Here is a 22,445-nt window from a genome sequence, read left to right on the forward strand (position 1 = left end):
GGTCTCTGCCCAGTGCCCACCCACCCAATCTCCTCCCCTTCCTGCCCTCCTCCTCCCCCTCCCCTCCCCCAGGTCAGTTTCACTTATCCTAAGCATGATTGCAGGGAAGTCAATATCACTGGACTCAGTAAGCATGCAAATAATCGATTCATTCTCAGCAAACTTGCACAGGGTCCCATTTCTTACCTCCCAGATTAAAAAGCAGAGAAATTCATTAATAGGCAAAAAACCTTGCAGTTTGAGAACTTACCTATAGCTAACAGATATTTCTATCAAACTTTAAAAAGCAGGGAAATTGGGCAGCTCTAGTGAATGTACCAGGGGAACAGTTGCCACCACTCACCATATGCTCAGAGGCACATGTTACCAAACTGAGGTTATCATACTTTGGACACATAATGAGAAGACATGATTCATTAGAAAATATAATAATGCTGGGGAAAACAGAAGGGAGTAGAAAAAGAGGAAGGCCAAAAAAGAGATGGACTGATTCCATAAAGGAAGCCACAGACCTGAACTTACAAGATCTGAACAGGGTGGTTCATGACAGATGCTCTTGGAGGTCACTGATTCATAGGGTCGCCATAAGTCGTGGTCGACTTGGAGGCACATAACAACACAGGAAGTGGATTGGACTGTGAAAGACCACCCAAATTGTATTTGCATTTTGACCAATTTGTAGGGCAGTACAATATCTCAGAGAGGAGGTCAGGTCTCCTACTCCCCTGGTGCATTCACTAGAGCTGCTCAATTTCCCTGCTTTTTAAATTTTGATGGAAATATCTGTGGGCTATAGGTACATTCTTAAACCGCAAGGTTTTTTACCTATTCGTAAATAGACATTATGTTTGCAATTTGAATGTAACTGACAGTAGCATACATCTTCAACAGTTCTTATCTTGTGCTATAAGCAGTGAGTGTCTCTGCCCTGCTTCATATTGGCAGGGGGGGCAAGGATACTGTGTGATGGTTGTGTTTGTGTAATTTGCCAAGGGGATACCATTTTCTATGGCGTTCCTGTGGGAATCATAATAATCTATCAGCTCCAATTCCACAATCTTAAAAACACTGAAGTGCAGTGCTTTTTTGGTAAAAAAAAATATGAGGTGCTGGTACTCTATACTGATAAAAGTCCTGGTGCCAGCACAAAATGGCTGGCGTGGACAACAAAAAAAAGAGGTGCCAGTACTCTGTATCAGTGAGCATTGTCACAAAAAAAGTCCTGCTAGAGCGTAAACTTCACTGAATGCTGTGGGACCTCTGAGTAAACATCCATAGGGTTGGCTTATGAATATGTGGACTGACTCCACTGAAAGCTATTGTGATTGAGGTGATATGAAATTTCTGGTGTGGGTGTACTTGATCTGAAATGGCTTATTCAAACATACAAATAATTACTTGAAACATAGGCTGTGCACACACCATACACCAAAAGCATATTATTTCCCCACGCCACCCCCAAATCCTGGAAACTGTAGTTTACTCCTCCCAGAGCTACAATTCCCAGCATCTGCAACAAACTACAGTCCCCAGGATTATTTGGGGGGAAATAATGTGCTTTCAATGCATGGTATATACATAGCCATGGTTTTGTGACCCATCCCTAACAAGATGTAACACAAGTGTTTGTTTCATAGAGCAGGTGTAGAGATGTGAAGGCCTGAGAGGGAAAGGGTTTTTTCTGTTTTTATTCCTCAGCATTTCACAGCTTTACTTTTGATATATTCCTTTTCTTGTAGCATTTTAATGAATGCTGACTCATCCCTGATCTTTGTGTAAGGAAATTTCACACTTTCCTTGAGACAGTGGTGCAATTAGGGCTGAAGACCAGGGTCCCACAGCCCCCCCCATCCAATGCCATATGAAAGCATAATCAAACAAGCCTGGCATCAGCCCCTAAACCAGCATGGGCAGGCCAGACTTACCAGAACTGACATTGGTTGCCACAGGTTGCTGCAGCATTCTTTCTTATAGTCAGTGGGCCGTCAGACAGACATGGTTACAGATGTTCATTTAATTATATTTACTTTTAAAATATATTATCTTTTTCTAAAACAAAATGGTGCTTATTCCCATGTAAATGTGTTCAGCATCAGGGCAGCAGAAGCAAACCCCATTTTATTCCCCTAATCATGATGGTGCTATGATCTATGTTAGTTTTCAAAATTGTGCAGTTTTAAACTACACATGTTCAGAATATCGCTTTTCAAGGGTGGGAAACTTAATTTTGTTTGTTTGCTGGAACATACCATTCACACCTTACAAGTTTTAGGTCTACACTACAACAACTTAGGTGCACACCTGAAAAAACAATCACCGCAGTGTGTGTGAACTTGCAATGAAGCCAAAAGCTGCTTTGCTCCTCGATTTAAACGGAGCTAAGATTTCCTTTCAGGTTAGCGATAAACTGAGGAGCGGAGATCAGTGATGCCTTATGCTAGAGTCTATCGCCGAAAGGTGGCTCTAAAACTGAAGCGGGGAGGCGGACTAACAATAAAGCTAGGCACCAAGAGAAGCATAGGGCCCCTCTCCCAACTAAGGCTCCCCCCCCTTGTTGCACCTCTGGCCTTAGCATTGCTCTTTTAAGGTGTCTCTCCACCAACGGCTGGCGTTGCCCGTTTAAGGCTTCGCTGGGTGTGGAGTGGCGGCAGCGGCAGCGGCAGCGAGGAGGAGGCCGGGCTGCCTGGATCTCTGGAGGAGAGGGAGAGAGCAGGCAGGCAGAGCCGGCGCGATGGTAGAGAAACGCGTGTCCCGCTGGTATTTCGGCGGCCTGGCCTCCTGCGGGGCGGCCTGCTGTACCCACCCGCTAGACCTGCTCAAGGTGCGTCGGGGGGGGGGACGCGCCTCTAGCGACTGATGAGGACCACCTCCTCCGCCCCCCTTGGCCCGCTGCCTTTTCCTGCTCTTCTGGCTCCTTTGCGTCTTTCTCTGCCGGCCCTTTTCACAACCTCAGTTCCTTCTTCCCTCGTAGCCGCCCCCTCCGCCTTAAATCGCCGCGTGTTTCCATGCGGCTGATCGCTTGGGAAATTCTTTCACCGCTTCCTCCCCCCCCCAAAAAAAACTCCGACTACTGGTGAAGGGGGCTGATCTGCAAAGTTTCCTAAGCATATCCTTGCAGGTTCCATATCACCAGTCCTATTTACGTTTAGGGCAGCCTGGAAAGCTAGGCAGGAGGGGGGGCAGGACAAGGAACCCGCCCAACCTGGAGAAGTGAGTGTGTGTGGTTAGAGGGTGTAGGGCTTCGTCCCTACACGGACACACACACACCGTTGGTTGCAATATCTATCTGCCATTTTGGCACCCTTGATACTAGGAACTGTCCTGCACGCACACACACACACACACCCCTCAAATCCGGAGGTGTACAGAAGTGTTCTGTTGCCCAGGCAAGAGACACTGCCCACGGCTGGCATTCTGCCCCTGGCACTCCTTGGTGTCTCGTTTCCTAGGCACAACAGACTGGCATGTGCTGCTGTGTGCCCTGCAGTGGCTCCCTCTGGCCTGGCAGCACTGGCTCCCTTCCAGGAAGTGGTGCTCAAGTAAGCTCGCTGCCTGCAACAGTCCAGAGTCTGTTCTAGCTGTCGCCGCAGCAGTCAGGTCCTGGGCTCTAGGCAACTGAGATCTGTTGAAAGCTCCTCCTAAAGTAGGTATAGCTTCTAGCACGTGCCAGTGATACCAGATTTAGGCAGCATTTTCATGGTTTGAGTGGTTGAGGCCTGTTTGTGCTGGTTAGGAAGCTAGGACTTCAAGGTATTGCCTAGAGTTCAGCGGCAGTGGCTAAGGGGATGACTGGAGGTCTGAAAAACAAAAACAAAATCCTTCAGCCACGATTCTGTGCTTCTGGCACTGTACAGACCCCTCAGAGTTTCTGCTCTACAAGGCAGAAGCACATTGCGGAAGGGACCTGTCCAAGGTCAGTGGGGCAAACCAGGTAACGTTTCTCTTCATAATCTCTGGTGGGCAGCCCTCATTAGTTGACACAATGTTTATCCATACTGTGATGAAAAAAGGATGAAAGAGATCCTTATAAATTATTTTCTTTTGGGGTGTCATCTTTACTGCCTTTGTTTCCAAGCTAGCATAGTTGTAATAGTGGGCATTCCTTACGTTTTTTAAAAATACAATCCAGGCTTCTTCAAATGGTAAGATACACTTGTTCATCCTTGACAAAGGGGCAGGAAAGTCAAAAGAAAAGAACGGGTCAGGGAGGTCAAAACGTCATCCAGGCAATGGCCCCGTGTCAACAGGCCTCACACATCTCCACGCAGAGGCCTGCTTAGCATTTTGAGAACGGCAGCTCTAAACCCTTTTTATTACACAGCTGTCCCCACTTTTCTATTGTGTGAACCTAGAGCAGGAATGGGCAACCTTTTTTTTCCTGTCTAGGGCTACATTTCTCGGGGGGGGGGTAAAATCCAGTAGAGACCACAAACTGGTGGTACGTGTGGCCAGAGCCTTCCCCCCATCTCTCTTTCCACAGCCCCTTTCACCCTGTTTCCCCCCCTCCTTGCCACCTGCATGAAATTAGTCTGAAATTAGGCTGAAGGGTGCATGCAGCCCTAGACAGCAGGTTGCCCACTCCTGAGTCACTGCAAAAGTGGCAGGGGGCAGTGAATGGGGGCTTGCTCTTAATGGCTCCAGTGTCTTCCCAGCTCTGGCACTCACTGATCAAAATCAAGTGACAAATTCTACCCACAGGCTGCTTTAGAGCTGACATGGAGAGGGGATGGACTGGTCAAACTCAATAAACTGGAAAGGCAGTTTGCTTGGAAGAGAAGCTTACGGGCCTGCAAAGCTTCTCTGTCCAGCCAATGATGAGTTACCAGGCAAAGCCTGTTCTACAGTTCTCACCCACTCCACTCGCCTCTCCCTGAGCATTATGTATGTTTAGCCCAGGGCCTAATGTGTTGGGAACATTCCTTTCCCTTGTTATGGTCTGGCAGCGGCATGTTAATGCCAGCATGAAGCTGCTAATCTAGGAGATTCCTTCAGATTTCAGCCTCCATCATTACTTGCTCTGTGTCTCTGGGCCTTGCCAGCTGCATGATGAGCAAATTCCAGCTTCATCCTCCACAATGGATCTTTGAGCTGCCACTGACTGCCTGGGAACACTGCCCATCTTGGCTGCAGCCACCACTTCACTGCCCTCTCCTGGCAACTGCTCCTTCTGCAGCCTCAGCTGGTGTGGTATTTCCATCAGGACTGCTGCTTCAGGCCACTTGCTTCTAAAAGGGATGGGAATGGATCTTGTCCTTTTCTTTATGAACCAAGTCTCTAAGAACAGGCATAGGGGAACCTGTGGCTCTGCGGATGTTGTTGGACTTCAACTCCCATCAGCCTCAGCCAGCCTGGCCAATGGTCAGGGCTGATGAGAGTTGTAGTCTAGCAACATCTGGAGGGCCACAGGTTCACCACCCCTGCTCCTAGAAGTCTCTGACCATTGCATTCAAGAGTCTCTTGCCAGCTGCTTGCTTGGACTCCTGCCCCATACAGTCATCTCATAAAGGATGGCACAAGGTTGGTCTTAAGAGGTGGAGGTTTAAGGCTACCGTGGGCTACCTCTTCCCCCTGTTGCTTGACCCTTCCGCTTTCACAGGAGAAGGGCCGGCATGCCAGTGGCCCTGCCAGGGGGTTTGATTTTTATCAGCTTGGAAGGCTTTTCACTTAGATTCTCTCCACGTGGCTGTGTTATTAGCGGACTGCAAGACCAGGCTGCTTGCATATGAGATGGCAATCTTGAAAACTAATGGTTGAGCAGCAGTTCAGCCTACAAAAGTAGATGGGCTAGCAAGCTTCTGTGGATGCAGCTGCCATACTGTCAAGGGAGCTCTTTGCCCTGGCTGGAACATAATGCCCCGTAGCTGTGATTGTGAAAGCATCCAAAATTAATATACTCATTAGGCTTCTGGGGTGAAGAATGCAAGACCCCTGGGGCCTGCTTACAGTTGAGAGGGAGAGAACAGTATCTGGTAGATGGAGCATGGGTGGAATTGAGGGAGGTAGCTGGAAACTAGGACTTGCCTTTCCGCAAGGAATGGATTTTGTTGGGCTAGCCATATGTCCTAATGGAGAGGAAAAGCTGCAAGGAAAAAAGAAGTCAGGATAGCAAAAAGCTGTAAATTCTTGTTCAAAGGGGTTGTCTCTTATTCAAAGAGAATTCTTATTCAAACAATTCTTATTCAAAAGGGTGAACGAGGATTGGGAAAAAACATCAGTCCTGGAGAACTCTTGTATTTTTAAAAATAGGAAGATCACCCCTGTTGGGCAGTCCCCTTGAGGTAAAAGGTTCGAAGTGGGAGCTTAAAATGAATTCCTGAGATCTTGCTGATGTGGAGGGTTATTTGTTTGTTAGTTGCAATTTCATGCGTTTGCTGCATCAGAGGTGCATGTGCAGTGGCTGCTTCATCTCTTCCTGTCCTGGTGACCCTGGGATAGCACTCAAGGAGTGAAGAGCCTGGCGAATCCCACCTGACCTGTTTGCCCCCTGCTGTTCCTGCCCAGGTCCACCTACAAACCCAGCAGGAAGTGAAGTTACGCATGACAGGCATGGCCCTGCGTGTGATTCACAACAACGGCTTTCTGGCACTCTACAATGGGCTCAGCGCCTCCCTCTGTCGACAGGTGAGTTGTTAGGCTGCTGCAACGATTGCTTGCCACAATCCATTTGGTCCTGCTCCTTGGGTTTATAACAGGGTTTCACTTGCCAGCTTCATGGTCCCATCAAACTGCTTGTGAGAAGTTCAGCAGCTTCTTCCAGCATCCTCCAAAGGCTGTTCCATAGATTCAGCACTGAGACTGTATTTGATTTCGGGAACAGAGATTTGCAAACTATGCAGTCTCGCCCTCTCTGAAACTGACATTTGGTCACAGTTGGTGGCAAAATTCCTGCAGAAAATTGGTAGAGTGCAATAACCCCAGCCCTCTGAGGAGATCAGACAAGTACTTGGACCAGGAATTTCTGAAATGAGACATGTCCTTTTAGGCTGTCTCCCACCTGAACCTTTGATAAGTCAGGCAACCTGTGTCGATGAGGACAAACCGGGAGCAGCAGCAGCGTCATGACATGTACCCACCTTCCTTCTTAATGGCATGTTCATTTAGTAGCATATTGATGGTCACAGTGGCTCCCACTCCTGCGCACCAACATCTCTGCTGCTTCTCCCACAACACTGCATGAGCACTCTAAATCCCCACAAGGGGCTTCATAATAGGTTAAATTGATTTCTGCAACCAGACTTAGGTAGCCAAATCAGTCATGTTTGAGCATCATTGTAGTTGCAGAATTCATGCTTATGATTCATTAATTGGGTTACAGTTGGCCTCTCCTATGGCAAGCAGGCTCTGAGGAAGGAGAGGGCTTCTCTTGGGTACCGCACCTCTTGCATATTTGCAAGGTGATGCCAGCTGACTGGTGAAAAGGACGCTGCCACGACTCTTAAGGGCACAATAAGGACATGAGCTCAGTAACAGAAGGACTGTGGCCATACATGGGGAGGATGTGGGCAGATGCTAAGCTGGTGCTGTGGCTGCACGGTGATTCTGATGAGTACTTGTCCTGTGCTGGGCAGGGCCGGGGCATGAGACAAGGCTGCCGTCCTGCTATGATTCTTTCTGCTTCCTCAGATGACATACTCGCTCACCCGCTTTGCCATCTATGAGACTGTGCGGGACCGCTTGAGCCAGGGTGCCCAGGGGCCAATGCCCTTCTACCAGAAGGTGCTGCTAGGCGCAGTAGGAGGTGAGCCGGGATGTGGCAAGCGCAGCACCAAGGGTCGGATTAGGGCAGGTTGTACAGTCCCCTTTCACCTGCTGTTCTCTGGTTGCAGGTTTCACTGGTGGGTTCGTGGGGACCCCAGCTGACATGGTGAATGTCAGGTCAGTGTCTCCTTCCCCTTTCTCTAGGTCTGTGCTTAAACCTTTTCCCACTTCAACTCCCTGTGAGCCAGTTGGGTCATCCTTTACACGGAATCCTGTGCTGGGAGGGCAGGTTGAGTGGAAGGGCGCGGTGACACCCTTCCCCAAATCCCATGAACTCTGGGCCATTCCATTGTCCCTGCCACTTGCCTTGCTTTTGAGCAAACTCAGTATCATTGGAGGGGGGAATGGTGTGGGAAAGGCTTTTATCTCCCCTACCCCTCATTAAGTCCCCTTAATGCTATAATGCTCTCCCTCAACCACAGGATGCAGAATGATGTGAAGCAGGCAGCACATCTGCGGCGCAAGTGAGTGTCAAGATTGCAGAGAATTTGGGAGGGAGGTATAGGAGTCACACAAATGTGGGAGAGGTAAATGAGAGCATCAAGGAGCGTGTGTATGTCCTGTGAAAGCCTTCATCCCTCCCAAAAGGGTTGTATTGAAGCTACATGACCACAGAGCGGCAGCATTCATCGTCTAATGCCCATTGTTTGTAGCTTCAAGGCACCTTTCTGGATCAGGGCAGCGCCCCCTGGGGATCAAACCTCAAAGATGTATAGGTCCCTGCCTATAGATCTGTAAGGGCAGAGCCAAGTCTGTGGCAAGTAGAGTATAGCGTGTAGAGGCAGGAGCTGCAGCAAGATGGGTTTAGGTTGCTAATTGTCTCTCCTTGCTTCCCAGCTACTCACATGCTCTGGATGGCTTGTATCGGGTGCTTCGTGAAGGTAAGAACTTGGTCAGTGTGCAGCAGATTGGGCTCCTGAGAGGCTTCTGACAGGTCTCCCTGAATGAGACAAGTGAACGTTGAGGAGAATCCACTGCCATACCTGCCTCTTTTCTATGCAAAGTGGGACCCTCTAGGTCTCTAGGACCCTCGGAAAGATGGCAAAACCAGAGCCGGGAGAATGGGCAAAGCCATCAAAGGCAAACTTCCTGGAAGTTAAGTTGGTGGCAGGGTGAGTGTGTGCAGGTTTGGGCAAGCCACCTCCCTTAATGACTCTTACGGATCAGGAACTTTAGGTGCTTGCAAGATACCCTTAAGACTGGTTGCAGCTGAACCTTTGGAGGGAGAAGGATGGGTAAGCTGACTGGAAATGTACAGGGATATGCTGATCTGGAGTTTACACTTGTGGAATTGAAAGTTGACCCGCATCCTTGGCTTCTAGGCCATCACAGAGAACAAGCATGTGGAGTCCTGGGCACAGGGAGAGAAGAGTCTAAAAGAGAGGTGTGTGTCAGAGAGGGAGAACAGCAGGTGGAAAAAATAAGACCTGATCCTTCTGCCTCTAATGTCCAGTGCTAGGGTGAGGAATGGTAGCTTTCTACTGAAGCTCTGGGAACTGAAGAGAACAGTAAAGGAGCAGAGAGTCTATAAGGCATGCAGCCTCCACTGGTTCATATTCAGCGTGGCTTGCTCTCAGGCAAGTGTGCATAGAATGGGAGCTCATGGTGGCTGGGGCACCAGTTGCCAGTCTTTCACTTTGTGAAACCGAGCAAGAGCAGACAAACTCAGGTCTGAGCAGCTACTCCTATCCGCAGGCAACAAGCCACCCTTGCAGAAAGAGTGGACTAGATGGGAGGCTTTAGGAAGAATAGCTAAAGGGGGGGTGGTTCAGGCAACCTTCTCCATGTGCTGAAAAGTGGTGCGGGGTGTTTCCACAGGACTAGCCACAGCCCTTGGCACTGATGTGTGTCATAGCCATGCATTTCCCACTTTCTCCATGCCTACTGATGTATGCATGTCATACTCTTCCATGTGAGGAGGAACCCTGATTAGGTTGAGGTCTCCCCTCACATGGACCTCTACATGCATACAGGCCTGCCTCACACATTCTTTTAACACATAGTCACCCATTAATCATACCTGACTTTGAATTGTTAAAAAAAGTTTCACTGAAATATTTGGGGTCAACAAAAAGAAATCAGAAAATGCCTCTTACTGCTAATAAAACATTGCTCTTTGCTTTAAGCCACAAGCAGAATTGTGATCAATTTTCCACACTACTGAAGATATTGCACTTTTTTTGTTGTACATTTTGCTATATTCTGTCCACACCACAGGGTATGAAGTTACTACTGCGAGTGGAAAAGAAGGCCCAATTCACTTGGTTAGCTATTTGGGGCAAGGTGGACAGAACTGACTAATCATTTTTAAACAATCAGTATTATTTATCTGCTTCTAAGAACTTATTCATTTATTAAGAATGATTGCCTATTACTACCCATGAAATGTCAAAAAACCAAATTGTATAACATTTGTTTTGGATTGGAAGTTTCATTAAGAAAAACCTTGCAAAAATGGCAGTGACCAGAAAAGTTTTTTCTTTTTTCTTTTTAATTAGCTTTATAATGTTGAAGTAAATTACAATTCACTAATAGGTATAAAACCTTATTTATTTTTATTTATTTATTTAATTACATTTCTAGACCGCCCTATAGCAGAAAGCTCTTAGGGCGGTGTACAACAAATAAAATCACAATTAAAAACCTTGCAGTTTAAGAATGTACCTATAGCCCACAGCTATTCTATCAAACTTTAAAAAGCAGGGAAATTGGGCAGCTCTAGTGAATGCACCAGGGGAGCAGGAGACCTGAACTCCTCTCTGAGATATTGTAAAATGCAAACACCATTTCAGTTGGTCTTTCACAGTCCAATCCACTTCCTGTGTAGCTTGGAAAAATTTGGTAACGTGTGCAAGGCCGGTTCTAAAGGGCGGCCAGGTGGGGCACTGGCCCGAGGGTCCCTGGAGCTACAGAGGGCCCTCCGTGGACTGCCATCCCCTCGCTATCCCCCCACTTTACCTACCTTTTCGTTGTTTTTTGCGGCGTGCAGATTTGCCATCAATCAAGATGGTGGCCGAGGTTTCCTTAAGGGGCTGAAGCCTCTGCCGCCATCTTGGCTGATAGCGGGGGGATGGCGGGTGGCACGAAAGCTCCTGTCTTGCAGTCCGCGGATGCTTAAGTTCTGTGGATGGCAGAGGGGGAGCGGAGGGGCCCAGGGCAGGCTGGTACCCAAGGGCCCCGGCATGCCTGGGGCCAGCCCTAAACATGTGCCTCTGATCATATGGTGAGTGGTAGCAATACTTGCCATCTCCAAAGATGGAAAATTACATTTTTGAATGTTTGTTGGTGTTCTTCTTACTTTGCTTCTTTCCTGTGTTACTAATGTTTCTACAGAGAATCTAATCTAGAAAATTTTATTTCTCTCATTATTCATCCGAGAAACCTGTGTCAAATTTATTTTTATTTTTATTAATTTCAAAGTCTTTTCAAAGTCGACTCCCTTACGAGGAAAGGTTGCAGCATTTGGGGCTTTTTAGTTTAGAGAAAAGGCGGGTCAGAGGAGACATGATAGAAGTGTATAAAATTATGCATGGCATTGAGAAAGTGGATAGAGAAAAGTTCTTCTCCCTCTCTCATAATGCTAGAACTTGTGGACATTCAAAGAAGCTGAATGTTGGAAGATTCAGGACAGACAAAAGGAAGTACTTCTTTACTCAGCGCACAGTTAAACTATGGAATTTGCTCCCACAAGACGCAGTAATGGCCAGCAGCTTGGATGGCTTTAAAAGAAGATTAGACAAATTCATGGAGGACAGGGCTAATGGCTACTAGCCATGATGGCTGTGCTCTGCCACCCTAGTCAGAGGCAGTATGTTTCTGAAAACCAGGAGGGGAGAGTGTTCTTGCACTTGGGTCCTGCTTGTGGGCTTCCCCCAGGCACCTGGTTGGCCACTGAGAGAACAGGATGCTGGACTAGATGGGCCACTGGCCTGGTCCAGCAGGCTCTTCTTATGTTCTTATGTCATATGATGGTGAAGACAGCCTTTTGTGTTTCAAATTGGAGGTTATGTTCTATTTCTATTTTGGTTGCATTAACAGTTGAATCTGAAACTGCAGTTTGGTGTAAAATCAGACTGATTACAATATGTTGCTACTTAAGCAATGACTCTAGCTGTTGGAAAAAACAAACTTGGCTTGCCCATGATGCATGTTTTCAGCCTGCTATGTTTAAACCACTTCATTTAAGGCAAGGTGGGCACAGTCAATTAAAAACATAGAGCACACCTAGAATTTTGCGAGAATAGATTTCATCTCCCACTGTTTTATGTTGTGCAAGCTGAGACACTCCTCATGTCCAGTGGAGACTATTCTGCAGAATAGTCAGTGCCATTATTCCACAATTATTTTTGGAATTTTTTTAGTGTAAATTTTGCAATGTGTTGCTGTACTTCACATATTCACAGAAATAGAAGCAAAAGAAAATGATTTCCTATAGGAAACTTCACTACAATTGCAAAGGAAATCAGACATATTCAAAGTGACCATCTGAACTATGTCAGCTGTCTTAATAATGTTGCTTCCTCCCTGCTAAAACAAGATCAGCACAGCACATGTCTTCTTTCTATTATTTGGGCTGACTGCAGGTGTTGCTACCACTCACCATATGCTCAGAGGCACGTTACCAAATTCTTCCAAGCTACACAGAAAGTGGATTGGACTGTGAAAGACCAACCGAAATGGTGTTTGCATTTTGACCAATTTGTAGGGCAGTCCAATATCTCAGAGAGGAGGTCAGGTCTCCTGCTCCCCTGGTGCATTCACTAGAGCTGCCCAATTTCCCTGCTTTTTAAAGTTCGGTGGAAATATCTGTGGCTTATAGGTACATTCTTAAACCGCAAGGTTTTTTGCCTACTAGTGAATTTCTCTGCTTTTTAATCCGGCAGGTAAGAAATGGGATCCTGTCCAAGCTTGCCAGGAATGGATTGATCATTTGCATGCTTATTGAATCCAGTGGAATTTACTCCCCTGCAATCATGCTTACGACAGGGGAAACTGATCACAGGGGAGGGGGAGGGGATGGGGAGGAGGAGGAGGAGGATTAAGCAGTGGGATTTACTCCGGTGCAATCATGCTTAGGATAGGTAAAACTGACCTGGGGGAGGGGAGGGAGGGATGGCTGGAGTGGGCAGGGAAGGAGGGGGAGTGGAGGGGAGGAGGAAGGGAGAGGAGAGGGGAGGAGGGGAAAGCCAGCTGTGATCATTTGCATGCTTATTGATTTCAATGGGGTTTACTCCTATGTAATCATGGTTAGGATAGGTAAAACTGACCATGGGGGAGGGGAGAGGAGAGGAGAGGGAGGGAGAAAGGTAGGGGAGAGGGGAGTGGGAGGAGGAGGTGGGGGAAGGATGGGATTGGAGGAGGAGGGGCAACGGAAGGGGCAAGGGAGGGCAGGTTTGATTATTTGCATGCTTACTGAGTTCAAAGGTATTTACTCCTGTGCAATCATGCAACTGACCATGGGGAGGGGGAGGGGATTGGAGGGCGAGTGGGAGGGAAGGGGCAAGAGGGAGGGGATAGGAGGGAGAAGGGGGTGGGTTTGATCAGTTGCATACTTTTTGAGTTCAATGGGATTTATTTCTGTGCAATCATGTTTGGAAATGGAAATGGACTGCCTTCAAGTCGATCCCGACTTATGGTGACCCTATGAATAGGGTTTTCATGGTAAACAGTATTCAGTGGTGGTTTTACCATTGCCTTCCTCTGAGACCGAGAGGCAGTGACTGGCCCAAGGTCACCCAGTGAGCTTCATGGCTGTGTGGGGATTCGAACCCTGGTCTCCCAGATTGTAGTCCAACACTGACCTGGGGGAGGGGCAGGGAGGTGAGGGGGAGGTGAGGGGGAGGTGAGGAGATTGAATGAGTGGGCACTGGGCAGCGGGGAAGCCCCTTTCCAAAAGGAAAACATTGTGAAGAGAATCATTGCTTTTCAGGCTTTCCCCCACCTTTTTATTCTACAACAGGCACATGTAGCCTTCCACCCAAATTTAAACCAAAGCTGTCCTAGGCCACATCCACACCAGACCTTTATTTCACTTTAGAGAGCCAAAGAATCCTGGGAAGTGTAGTTAGTGAAAGGTGCTGAGAATTGCTAGGAGATGCCCTGTTCCCCTCACAGAGCTTCAGTCAGAGCGGCTGACTGTTAAACCAGTCTGGCCACTGGACCTCTGTCAGGAGAACAGGAGTCTCTTCTCAGCACCCTTCACAAACTACACTTCCAAGGATTCTCTGAGGGAAGCCATGACTCACGTGAAATCAAAGTCTGGTGTGGATGTGGCCCCCTGATTAGCCAAGCCAAGCAGCTGTGAGTCTGGCTGTTAGACCACTGACAGTTGGTTCTTACTGAGCATGCCTGACATTATCATTCAGTTCAATGCAAAATGTCTTAAATTAATTAAAAATCAGCCAGGCATTTTTTTAACTTTTAAACTGCAGAAGATGAAGATCAGAGTATGGGGCAAGGTCAGTAACAGGACTACAGGTCCTCTGTGAACATGGCTGATTTGTAATGAATTTCAACAGATTATGAGAACTCTCAGAGAAACAAGTCCAAAAGGGTTCTCGGGTTTTTTTCCTCTCTCTTTAGACTTTGAACTCTCAATTCTTTCTGACTGTTTTGTTTATCGCCATGAAAATTGAGAGGGTTGTTAAGCAAGCGTTCCTGAGTTCAGGACTATAAGTTTTGTAAGGTTTTATTTTGAAATGAGCTTATGGGAAGGATCAGAATGGCATGTGGGGGGGTATTTTCAATTTAACATTACAGAATGTGAAAAATCCATGCTGACTATAGTATACAGCCTTTCTTGTGGCTGTATAATAAGCCTTCTATGGATGAAGCAATACTAGCTATAAAGATATGTGGTTTACTGTTGTGGCTGTATAATGAAGTAAATTAAAAGGGAATCACGGAGCTCAGAACAAAACAACCTCCTCCGTCACCATTTTCTCAGTCTCGCTTTAAAATGTTGATAATGACATAACTCCATTGTATTTTGCTAATATTTTCATTTTATTAGTTGAGAGTGTTTGGGCATTAATTAAAAGATAGATTTTTAAAAATGGGCCTTCCAAAATAGCACCCATAGCAAAGGTTATAGTGAATGTGTGCTGAGATGCGACAGATGCATCCCTGTCCATGTCAAAACTTTGCCCTTGAAAAAAGCCAGAAAAGTAGCATTAAGGGCATCTTCAGCTCTGGAGATTCTCAAAAAAAGTCAAACTTTGCAGTAAGAGGGGAAAACAGATGGAAGAAGCACTGGGAAAGCATGGGAGGATGATAAATGGCTGGTGATGTCATGCTGACCTTCCATAAATTGTGTGTGGATAAGGCATGGCAATTGCACACTAAATGCCTACCATAGAAGCAGCCCTAGATCCAAAGAGCGTCTGTCTCTTTGGTTATATTTGAAAGCCAACTCCTGACCCAGGATTGAGAATTTGTTTGTATCAGCCAATCCTGTCTCTGTTGATTAATTTATGCAGTTGTGTCCCGTCCACAGGCATCTAAAGGGGATCTTCTCTGATGCTTTGATAACTAACAACAGATTTATATTTTAATATTTCAACCACAGAGACATTATTGTGATAGGGTGTCAGTATCTTTGACCGCAGCCATGCCCCATCACAGTTTCTGATCTTCCAATGTTAGCTAAATTATTAGCTATTTCACAGCCTGATAAAACTAGCCTGTGGTAAATACAGTGAAGTTATTGATCTGTCCTGTTTTCCAAGCATTTCGCAGATTATAATACAACAGCATTCCCATATCTTTGGGAGCGATAGAGAACAACCATTCCTGACCAATGTCTTGAGGATGGGAAAACCGTGGTTGCTGAAGAGTTCATGAGCAAAAAGCACATCTGTTAGCATACTATGCAGCCTAGCAAGGCATCTGGATGGGAGGAATTTGGGAGTGAGTATTCAGGTGATGGGGCTGCTAAGAATCCCTTACCCTGTAAATTCCATGCTCTGGTTCCTTTTGTTTTTACAGAGGGTGTGAAGAAATTGTTTACAGGGGCAACAATGGCATCAAGTCGAGGAGCCTTGGTTACCGTTGGACAGGTAGGGATCCAACAGAGAATCATAGTTGATGATGGATGTATGCCTAACTCCACCCTACATCTGTGCATATTCAGCTAGGCATATCTCCACCAGAGTCCCTACATATATGCCCACTTTTCAGCACACTTGGGGAGGGAAAATAGGATTTAGTAGGTGTAACAGAAGAGACACCCTCTCTGTAGCTGATGCAGGGTAAGATGTCTAGTCCAGGCATGATCCTCCACAATCTGTCTGTCTGTCTGTCAAGAGCCAGTTTTCTTATTGGGAAGCCCTAGGCAGCTGCCTTAGGATAGCAGCATTCAGAAGTCAGCATGGATTTGCAAAATCTGCAGACTGCACTGCTGGTTGTTGTTTTTTACCCAGGATGTTAAAATATTTCAGGCTTCTCTTTGTCTCTGTGCCAGAAGTTACCTGGCTATGTTGTAGGTCTGTTTGTGCTTCCTCTTCTGTCTGGGTTTGCAAAGATTGGGGCAGGGAGCATAAGGTCAGGCTGTGTGGATGAATAGTTACTTGATTTCTCAAAGAGAGAGATTGGTGTGACGAGGTTGCACTGGGGTGATAGCACAAAGGACCAGAGGTAGGTTGGGGAATGGGATCCTGTATCCCATAGTCCATATGTGTCTCTGGCATAAGGATTTAAAAATAGGTCAGGCTGGGGGTGAGGAATCTGGTGCCCTCCAGATCCTCTTGGACTCCCAACTCCCATCAGCTCCAGGCAGCATAGTTAATAGTATGAAATGGTAGTCCAGCAACTTCTGGAGGACCCCTAAATCCCCCACCCCTCAGTTAGGCCTACAACTTCCTTGTCTCACTGAAAGAACTGATGGGACAGTAGACTTGTCTCCTAGGAACGCTAAGAGGATTGGACATAGTTTTGTAGCTTGTTCTGCTGATATGTTGCAGGGACTGGTGTCTTGCCTGACCACTTGTGATTCAGCAGAGAATGGGCAAATTAGGCTTAGGGCCAGCCTGCCTGTTTGCTTGTGGGCACTGACAGATCTGGGACCAATCTCACAACTTTATGCTTCCCTGCAGCTCTCCTGCTACGACCAGGCTAAGCAGTTGGTTCTTGGGACTGGTGTGCTCTCCGATAATATTCTTACCCATTTCTTGGCCAGCTTTATTGCTGTAAGTGTATATCTCGGTGTGTGTGCAAAACCAAAGACTATTTGTGTGTGTATATATTTGTAGGAGTTGTAGCCTTGATGACTGATCCATCTCCTCTTTCCACCTTTGGAAATCCAAAGTCCATGGAGTTGCCAAGGATGGGTTGTTAGGAATATCCTAGTCCTTCCCTGCAAAGAACTGCAGTCTGTATTTCAAACCCAGAAAGCTCATCACTTACAGTAGAATTGTCTGACAGTTGAGCCACAAGAGTGATCTCATTGCCAGGCAGTAGACCAGGCCTGCATGAATGATGACACACCAAGGCACAATGTACGGCAGCACAGCGTCTCTCTTTGCTTTGTTCCCAAGGGCAGGTAGTCGTGGTGGTGATAATGAAGTACTTGGGAGTTGCCGTACTTGGCTGGAGGCTTTGTTGCCTTGGTGGGGTCATAAGCTGTTTAGGACTAGATTCATCCTCATTTTTAAAACCACTGCTGTTACATCACTGAACATCTGTTTAGTCCTAGTAGCATACTAGGTGCTGTTTGAGAGTAATAATATACTGTGAACCTATGGACTGAGGACTGATGCGGATGGAGGAGCTTGAAGGGAGAGGGGGAGAGCGAGAGAGTTCTGATAAAGGGGCAGGAAGGATGGGTAAAAGAGGAGGTGGGGTTAGTGGCAAAAAGTGCAGAAGAGATGAGACTGAAGACCCTAAAAGCACTTTGCAAAAGAAGTGGGTTTTGTGGAGGGCTTGGGAGGGAGGGAGAATTGGCTGGACAGAGGGGTGGCTTTTCTAGGTCTATGGAACTATGAAGAAAGTACTAGAGAGCACTGTACATTTTCAGTGCCTCCCGTGCAGATAATGCCGGATGCTTCTGTGGCCTCTTCCCATTTGTTCTGCTCCATGGCTGAAAACAGACCATTTACCAGGTGGAAATTTTAGATGACCACTTGGCAGGCCAGTCATCTATATTATCCTAGCCAAGCGGGGCAAAGAGCTTCGTCATTCCCCTCCCTCATGTGGTTTCGTCACTAGGTTTCTAATCCAATACAGAAGTGTGGCAAGGTTTGTTGGTTTGTTGGTTTGTTTTGCCATTTGGCAAGACCTAGCTTACTGAGTGAGCACTTCCTACTTTTGGTAAGTGATATCTGTGTCTGCCCCCTGGTGGGGTACATGTCATGTCCCTTTAGGCCAGGATCTGCAAAGGATCTGCTGCCATCCAATTTTCCATCCTCTTGATTGCAGGGAGGATGTGCCACATTCTTGTGTCAGCCCTTGGATGTACTAAAGACGCGCCTTATGAATTCCCAGGGGGAGTATCGGGTGAGTGATTTGATCCCTATGGCTGCCCAGACTTCCAACCTCTTGATTCTTTACTCAGTGACCCTGTGCTAAGCATCATCGTATAAACATCACTGGCCTCCTGCCTAGATTTTTGTTTTTTGCTGCTGCTTGATGAATGTCCCTTACTTCTGAGCATCACCCTGGCTGTTTTAGCTCCTCACCAATTTGTGATAGCCAGAGACTGAGCCTAGTAAGAACAAGCATGGGGTCTTTACTTGAAGCCATATGTGCCTGGCCATGCACTGACTTCTTCTCGTTTTCTTCTAGGGTGTCATGCACTGTGCGATGGAGACTGCCAAGCTTGGGCCATTGGCTTTTTATAAGGTAATATGGATGCAGTGGGAGCATCTGTGGGTGATTGTGCCAAGTAGTGCCAGGCACAGAATGCAGAGAACACAAGACCCAGTCCTCCGTAGTCCTGCATTCCTGCCCTATTGAGTCCCAGCAACCATACTTCTCCAACATGGCTGCTTTCCTTCTCCCCACAAGGTGGTTTCAAAGGGGCAGGGTTGTACCCTTTCATTGCATTCCCTCCCCTGCCGTAGTACTTCAGCTACATGCCAGGCTTCAGGGCAATGGCAGATAAGCCATATTAGGCTACTTCACTCCAGATACTGGTTCAGGATGGAGTGTGCCCACTCCTACAGCAGACAAATGGGGTCAAAATTTGGGCTTCTCTCAGCTTTGAGGCCCTGGGACATCTGCCTTCCTGATTTCTAGCCCCATCTTGCCTTCTTGGTTCAGGCCTTCTCAGAGAAGGTTTGCAGTCTGTGGCCACATCTCCAGGATTGACAGAAACTGACCATCACCTCTTTCCTCTTCTAGGGACTTGTTCCTGCTGGCATCCGCTTGGTCCCTCATACGGTGCTCACCTTTGTCTTCCTGGAGCAGCTACGCAAATACTTCGGGATGAAAGTATTGGCCTGAGGGAGAAAAGGGCTGCTTAGAGACAAAATAAGATGGGGGAATGCGGGGAGAGGCTGGACGCTAGGGGCCCTCAGTGCCCAAGCATCACACGTGATTCCTTGTCAATGTGCAAGAGTCTTACAGCACCCTTTTTAATGCCATGGCACCAGCTGACCTCTCACCGAACGCCCCCTTTCAGTGCCTGACAGTCTCTCACTACTACTAGCCCTAACCTTTAACTGTGTTTGGTGCCTAATGGTAAAACAGGCAGCCAATCGGAACTTTCTCCTTCAGTGCCCAGTAGCAATGAGTGGCCAATCCCCACAATGTCTTTCTCCTGTGCCCAGCAGTCCATTTCTGCCTCCATTCCTTGCCTGTTAGCAATGCCACTGCAGTGCAGTGTGCCTGCTGATCCCGTAGCATTCCCTTCTCAATGCCCAGCCATTCCTCAATACCCTTGTTTTCACAGCCAGCATTCTGACAAGGCCTCTGCTTTATTTCCTACCAAAATGCTTGTCACCAGGGCTCCTGCAAAACAGTAGTGCTCCTCTTTTGTGCCATGAGCAGTAACTTCCCTCACCTAACATACCATCTCCTTTCTCCATCCTCCCAGTCTCCTTCATAGGGTGTTGTTGTTGTTTTGGGGGGGGGGACACTGTGACCTTTTCCCTGTCACCTTGCCACACCAGGCACAACTTCCTCCCCTGCTGTTCTGGAGCAGAAGCATGTCTATATCCATGTCAGAAGCAGAGTCTTAAAAATAATGTTCTCTGTTTTAAAATGTTTACATAAGGAGTGCAGTGAGCTGGAGAGGGGTTCTGGGGGCCACTGACAGCAACACATCAGGCAGAGATCCCTGATCCTTCTTGCCCTTCAGGGTCCTGAATTTTTAAATGTTTTAGAGAAAACAAGGTTTCTCTCACTGTACCCAGCCTGCTCCCTTTTTCCTACCTCACTCTCCTCTTACCCTCAGGTCTACAGTCTGAGGCAGAGACGGTCCCTTACATTTACTGTGACTGGTAGTAAAAAAAATAGTAGTAGCAGCAGCACAGGGCAAGCTGCACTCCAATCCACAGCCAGCCTAGCAAGTCTTACCTCCTTCATTTTGCCTCTTGCTTTAACCTTCAGACCTTGCTCAGCCAAAGCCTCCTGGAACCAAAGGGCCTCATGTTGTGTGTGTGTGGGGCTCACATCAAGGACAGCAGAGAGAAGGCTTCTGAGGTACTCCTAAGTAGCAAGAGCCAAGTCAGCTCAACCAGAGGGAGAGAACTTTTTAATTCCTGCTCAAGTATCCAAAGCAAGCAGGCCTCCTTGCATTCAGTGGTGGGAGGGGAGGAAGGGGGCTGTAGGAATAAGTGGGCAAGGCCCTGTTTCGTACCTGGAATTGTTGTCCTCAGCCCAGCATGGGATAATGTGGTCCAGGGTAGAGGGCCCTCTATTTACTAGAGTTACTTTAGGATAGGTGTTAAAGGGAGGCTTGTGTGCCTCCCAGCTGCCAAGCTTTCCCTACTCCCTGCCCAATTTCTGCCCTGGCAGTTCCTCTGAGCCTTTTGGCAGCTTTGGGGGAAGCCTAGAAGGCTGTGGAGTCTCTCCAGGTTGCCTTGCTTTACTGTGATGTTGTCAAGGCCCTGTCTTGTAGCACTGATGTCTCTGGATTCGGCCCACCCAGAACCACACCTAATAAAATGATTGTGGTGTCTGCTGTTTGTCCCTACTTTGCTGCTGGTTCTGTGTTGCCCGTCTGCTCACCCAGCAGCATATGGAAAGGCTGCCCACCACCACCATGTGTGAAGCGTCATTCCAGAGTCACTCTACAGGGTCGAAGAACCAGAGCGAATAAATCAGCACTTTTGTAATCATGACAATAAAGTAAATTGTGACAAGCAGGTGTTTCTCGTTCCTGCAGCTCCAGCCCCATTCAGTATAGATCCTGTCACTTCAGATTTACCTCCTTCAAATTCATTTCAAATTGGAAAGATTTGAATTTGGATTCTGGAATGCAATTTTTTTTAGTGGAAAATTCGTTGCATTGGTGTGAATATTGAGGGTGCAATGTGGAATTCAGTAAAACTTGGTGGCAACTTGTCACTGTAGTCAGTTTTCAAAACTACCCAGAAGGTTCAATAAGTTTGTAATTTAAAATGTACCTTAAATGTGGGACATTCAGCACTTTTAGTTTAAATTTTGTTTTATCCTTATTTATTTTGCAGAGAGAAAAAGAGAGAAAAGCACTCTCCTCTTCAACAGGTGTCAATCTGGGGGGGGGGAGCAGGCCCCATGCCTACAATGCCGCAAACTCCTTCAGGTGCCAGAATTTAAGGGGTACAGTAATTTGGTGTCCGAATGGTGCAGGAAGACTGTGGTTGGGTCTTTTCTTTTTAAACTGTTGGCTCTAGATGGATCAGAGCATAGCCACTTCAGGCTGACCAAAGACATTTTGTTGCCTAAGATGTTGCCATAGCACAGTCTGGTTCCCCTCTGGTTCTGCGAGCTCTACCTCCGCATTGCTCCCATTCTCTACCTTGCTGTGGTACAAAGTGCAGGGCAGCTACAATAGAGTCTTTATTGTGCGAGGCAAATTGTCTAAACCCACATAGTAGGAAGGGACATAGCTCAGTGGTAGAGCAGCTGCCTTCTATGTAGAAAGGACAAGGGACAGTCCCTGGCATCTTCAGGCGGGGCCAGGAGAGATTCCTGCCTGAAACCTGGGTGAGATGCTGGCAGTCAGTGTAGACAACACCAAGCTAGATGGACCAGCGGCTTGATTTGGTATAAGGCAGCTTCCTATGTTCCTATAGTGAGTTCATGGCCAAAGTTAAATTTTAAGTGGAGGGATTTGTCTTCTTGGCTATGAATCTGAGCTATGCCAGTGCCCTGCTTCTCCACACCTCTTAGGTAGTGTTTGGCTATGGATTCCATTGGGCAGCCCTGGTCTGTCTCAAACAGAGCATGAGGAAGCGATGTCTTGAATGCAGGTGCTATCCCTATTCCTACGCCATGGCTGCCAACCCTTATCTACCCCATGCTGTGTGGCTTGCACTAAAGGTGAGTCTGGTGGTGCTAATTGGGCTGGAGAAGGAGACCAAAGGAACGAAAGCTTGTTACCTTAGCAAAATATAATTATGTCTGGCAATAACAGTGTTTTATCCCCAGCTCTGCTTCTTGGGCAGAATTCCAGTATCCCCAGGTAAAAAAAACCCACAGGCCTCTAAGTGGCTGACTGCCCACTGACAAAACAGGCTGAAAGTTGCTATGCCGTGTTGGGGAAT

At 47.2% G+C, this 22,445-nt stretch overlaps 1 protein-coding gene across 2 annotated transcripts; it reads left to right on the forward strand.

The window, feature by feature from the left end:
* Nucleotides 1-2,383: 2,383 nt before the first annotated feature.
* Nucleotides 2,384-21,059, forward strand: SLC25A10 (solute carrier family 25 member 10). Of its 2 annotated transcripts, none has more exons than XM_061615902.1 (11): nucleotides 2,384-2,821; nucleotides 6,502-6,621; nucleotides 7,624-7,738; nucleotides 7,827-7,875; nucleotides 8,181-8,222; nucleotides 8,596-8,639; nucleotides 15,745-15,815; nucleotides 16,851-16,943; nucleotides 18,172-18,249; nucleotides 18,538-18,594; nucleotides 19,096-21,059. In XM_061615902.1, exons 1-11 carry the CDS (start codon nucleotides 2,732-2,734, stop codon nucleotides 19,195-19,197), a joined length of 861 nt encoding a protein of 286 aa, XP_061471886.1. In that variant the 5' UTR covers nucleotides 2,384-2,731; the 3' UTR covers nucleotides 19,198-21,059. The 2 variants fall into 2 exon arrangements, with proteins under 2 accessions (XP_061471886.1, XP_061471887.1); XM_061615903.1 differs by lacking the exon at nucleotides 2,384-2,821 and adding an exon at nucleotides 2,879-3,931.
* The last annotated feature ends 1,386 nt before the right edge of the window (nucleotides 21,060-22,445 follow it).

This window comes from Rhineura floridana, chromosome 3, assembly GCF_030035675.1.
Source record: "Rhineura floridana isolate rRhiFlo1 chromosome 3, rRhiFlo1.hap2, whole genome shotgun sequence".
NCBI lineage: Eukaryota > Metazoa > Chordata > Lepidosauria > Squamata > Rhineuridae > Rhineura > Rhineura floridana.

Bases quoted from the DNA above. Each gene is read 5' to 3' on its own strand.
- SLC25A10 (XM_061615902.1), top strand. From the start codon at position 2,732: ATGGTAGAGAAACGCGTGTCCCGCTGGTATTTCGGCGGCCTGGCCTCC. The intron at 16,944-18,171 runs GTAAGTGTATAT...TCTTGATTGCAG, and splicing joins TCTTGGCCAGCTTTATTGCT to GGAGGATGTGCCACATTCTT. The intron at 18,595-19,095 runs GTAATATGGATG...TTCCTCTTCTAG, and splicing joins GGCCATTGGCTTTTTATAAG to GGACTTGTTCCTGCTGGCAT.